General features: G+C 44.3%; 1 protein-coding gene across 1 annotated transcript in view; it reads left to right on the top strand.

Annotated features, from left to right (window-relative positions):
• Window positions 1-45: 45 nt before the first annotated feature.
• GTF2H3 (general transcription factor IIH subunit 3) overlaps window positions 46-3,312 on the top strand; it is a 23,525-nt gene continuing 20,258 nt past the window's right edge. Inside the window, exons 1-2 of the mRNA XM_081036704.1 lie at window positions 46-135; window positions 2,361-2,440. Of these exons, the coding sequence (XP_080892830.1) occupies window positions 123-135; window positions 2,361-2,440 (93 nt within the window). The 5' untranslated portion in view covers window positions 46-122. The remainder of the gene's footprint in view (window positions 136-2,360; window positions 2,441-3,312) is intronic.

Genomic DNA, 3,312 nt, shown 5'->3' with positions numbered 1-3,312 from the left:
GGGGGCGGGACCTGGGGCAAACCGCCTCTGACGTCATCCGGCAGCGCCGGAAGTCGGAGCGCGCCACATCCGGGATGCTCTCCTGATTGCTGCTGGCCCTGAGCTGAGGAGCCCGGGCAGCCATGGTCTCAGACGGTGAGGGCCGCGCCGGGTGGGACCGTACCCCGGGGCTGGACCAACTAGGCCCGGCCAGGCCCGGCCAAATGGAGTATAGGTTTTGGGTTGGATGTAACCTGGTTGGTCTTTAGAGGAGTAACGAATGTATTCATTCATTCGTTCAGTAAATATTTTTGGATCACCTCCTTTGTGCCAGGCGTTATTTGTTGTATGTGCTGGGGAATAGAGGACATGCCAGGCCCTCGTGGAGGTTGCAGTCCAGTGGGTGAGACAGACAATAGGCAAATCAATAAAAATTTCGAAGGGGAACAAAGGGCCAGGAAAACGGTAGAGTGGAATGATGCGGTAGATGGATTAAGAGTTGATTGCGGAGGAGCTACTTTCCATAGTTGTCCAGGGGAGACCGGTGATACTGACACTGCAAAGACCCCGGGCAAGTTGAGCCACCGCTTTACAATGAGAAGACAGAGAAGGGGAACCCGGGGAGGGAGGAAGGCGGAGAGACTTTCACTCGTACATTATCCTCCCAGTTACAGAGCCTGATGTCGTAAAGGGAGAAAAAAGCGGCCAGGGTGGCCCGGGCAAGGCGAGCTGCAGGGGTTTAGAGGGTAGCCAGGTGCAGAGCCCTCGTGGGCCGTGATAATGAGCTTGAGCTTTGTTTTTAAGTGTAATACAAGCCTTTGTAGGGTTTTGAACAAGGAAGTGTTATGATCTAACATGAAACTGTAAAGATTTGGCTGCTCTATGGAAAATGGACTGTGGGAAACAGGAATAGAAATAGATCTATTCGGAGGCTGTAATTGCGCATGCTTTCTTTATCTGTTTGAAGCCACGTCACAGCCCTGTGGGGAGGCAGACCTGGGAGGCCCCTGTCCACCAGTGAGGCAGAGAGCCAAAGAGGGGCACTCACAGGGCGTTGCGTGTGTGTGGATACACACCTCTCCTTCTTGCATCAGGCTTCTGCGGTTCCCCCCCCCCTTTTTTTTTAAATGAAAGTTTATTGGGGTGACCATTGTTAATAAAGTTACATAGATTTCAGGTGTACAATTCTGTATTACATCGTCTATAAATCCTGCTGTGTGTTCACCACCCAGAGTCAGTTCTCCTTCCATCACCATATATTTGATCCCCCTTTACCCTCATCTCCCTCCCCCCACCCCCCTTACCCCCTGGTAACCACTAAACTGTTGTCTGTGTCTATGAGTTTTTGTTTCCTATTTGTTTGTCTTGTTCTTTTGTTGTTTTTGGTTTATATACCACATATACCACATATCAGTGAAATCATCAGGCTTCTTAATAGTAGCAAGGAATGGATGGCCCGAGAATTGTGCGGTGGGGCCCGATGGGGAATAAGACCAAAGGCTGAAGGACTTAAGGGTAGGGGAGTGAGGGCCTATGGGAGACACAGTCTCTAAGTGCTGCTTCTGTGCTAGGCCCTTTGGTGTGTGATTTACATGTGTTCTTTCGTCCCAGGATTAGGATCCTGGGTTTTTCATAACAGTATGTGCTTCTGGGTTTGTATATGTGTTACCTCGATAAGAGTGTAGGCTCCCTGAAGGCATGGACACAGTATGCGCAACACCTAACACCGGTACTTAGTGTGTTGAGTGAATTAACGTGTTAAGTTAGCCTGTTTAGTTATATTTGTGTTTGGAGAGCAGCCTAATTCCTTTCACAGTAAAATAGTCTTTACGTAGGAATTGGTTTTCCCTCTTTGATTTTCACCTCTTTAAAAATTGATTCCTAATCATAGCTGGCCTTGCTGCTAGGTCATTTGATGGATTCGGGCCAAATCGATTTCTGTATTCCCTTTAGCTTCCCACCCCTCTGCCGGAAATTCTACTACTAGTGGTTCTTAGTACTGGTTACTCAGTGCCTTCTGTTGTTGACCTGGCAATATCTTTGGGTTCATTTAATAGATGTTTATTCAGCATCCTCTTATGGCTAAGCTATATACTAGGAATAGGGGATAAGCAGTGACAAAATAGACAAAAATCCCTCTTCACGGAGCTTACATTCTAGTGATGAAAGATGCAGTGGTACAAAAAGCAGGCAAGAGCTTGCTAAGGACCCACAGAGCTTTAAATCTTTAAAAGAACTTTGCCTTTTGTTAATCTTGTGCTTGTAGGATTAGCAACATGTAAAGGCTTGTAGTGGTGCTTGCTCTGGATTTAATTTACTGATTGAGAATGTCAGCTTTGATCCACGAGGCTAATGATTTTTATTTTTCTTAATATTTTCAGAAGATGAGTTGAACCTTCTAGTTATCATCGTTGACACCAACCCAATTTGGTGGGGAAAGCAAGCATTAAAGCAATCTCAGGTAAGATTGCTTGAGGAGGCTTTTGGATGATTCTGGTAAAACAATATATGTTTATATTGATTTTTTAAAAACAGCTTTAGTAAGGTATAATTGCATACCACCATAATGTGCAATTCAATGATTTTTTAGTAAAAATCACAATAAAGTTGTGTAACCGTCACCACAATTCTGTTTTAGAACATTTTTATCACCCCAGAAAGTTCCCTCATGCCTGTTTATAGTCAGTCGCTGCTTGCACCACCTGTTGCAGACAACCACTTCTGTCTCTGTATTGCCTTTTCTGGACATTTCAGAATGATTCCTTGCAATATATGGTCACTAAAAAACACCCTTTCTATTTTGAAATATTTTATTTTGAAATAATTACAGACTCACAGGAAATGATACAAAATGGTACAGAGAGGTCCTAGGTGCCCTACACCAGCTTCCCCCAGTGGTAGCTTCTTACATAACTAGTCCAGTTAGTGAAACCAGGAAATTGACATCAGTACACTCTTCAGACCATACTCAGATCGCAGCAGTTTTACATCCACTCGTTTGTGGACGTGTAGTTCTGTGCAGCCTATCGCATGTACAAGTTTGTGTAACCACCACCAGTCAAGATACACACCTGTTCCATCACACACAGGAGCTCCTTTGTGTTTCCTTTATAATTGCTATTTTTATAGTCCCCAGTCTCTAGTTCACTTACGTCTTCTGTGAAAAATTTTACATTTAAATCTATAATCCATTTTGAGTTGATTTTTTTAATAAGCTGTGAGGTTTAGGTTGAGGCTTGTTTTTCTTGCCTATGGATGTCTAATTTCTATAACACCATTTGGGAAGATTACCCTTTCTCCACTGAGAAAGGGCTTTGCAGCTTTGTCAAAAAT

This window comes from Rhinolophus hipposideros (genome assembly GCF_964194185.1).
Source record: "Rhinolophus hipposideros genome assembly, chromosome: 24".
Classification (NCBI taxonomy): Eukaryota; Metazoa; Chordata; class Mammalia; order Chiroptera; family Rhinolophidae; genus Rhinolophus; species Rhinolophus hipposideros.
This window is presented reverse-complemented; position numbering and strand designations above follow the sequence as displayed.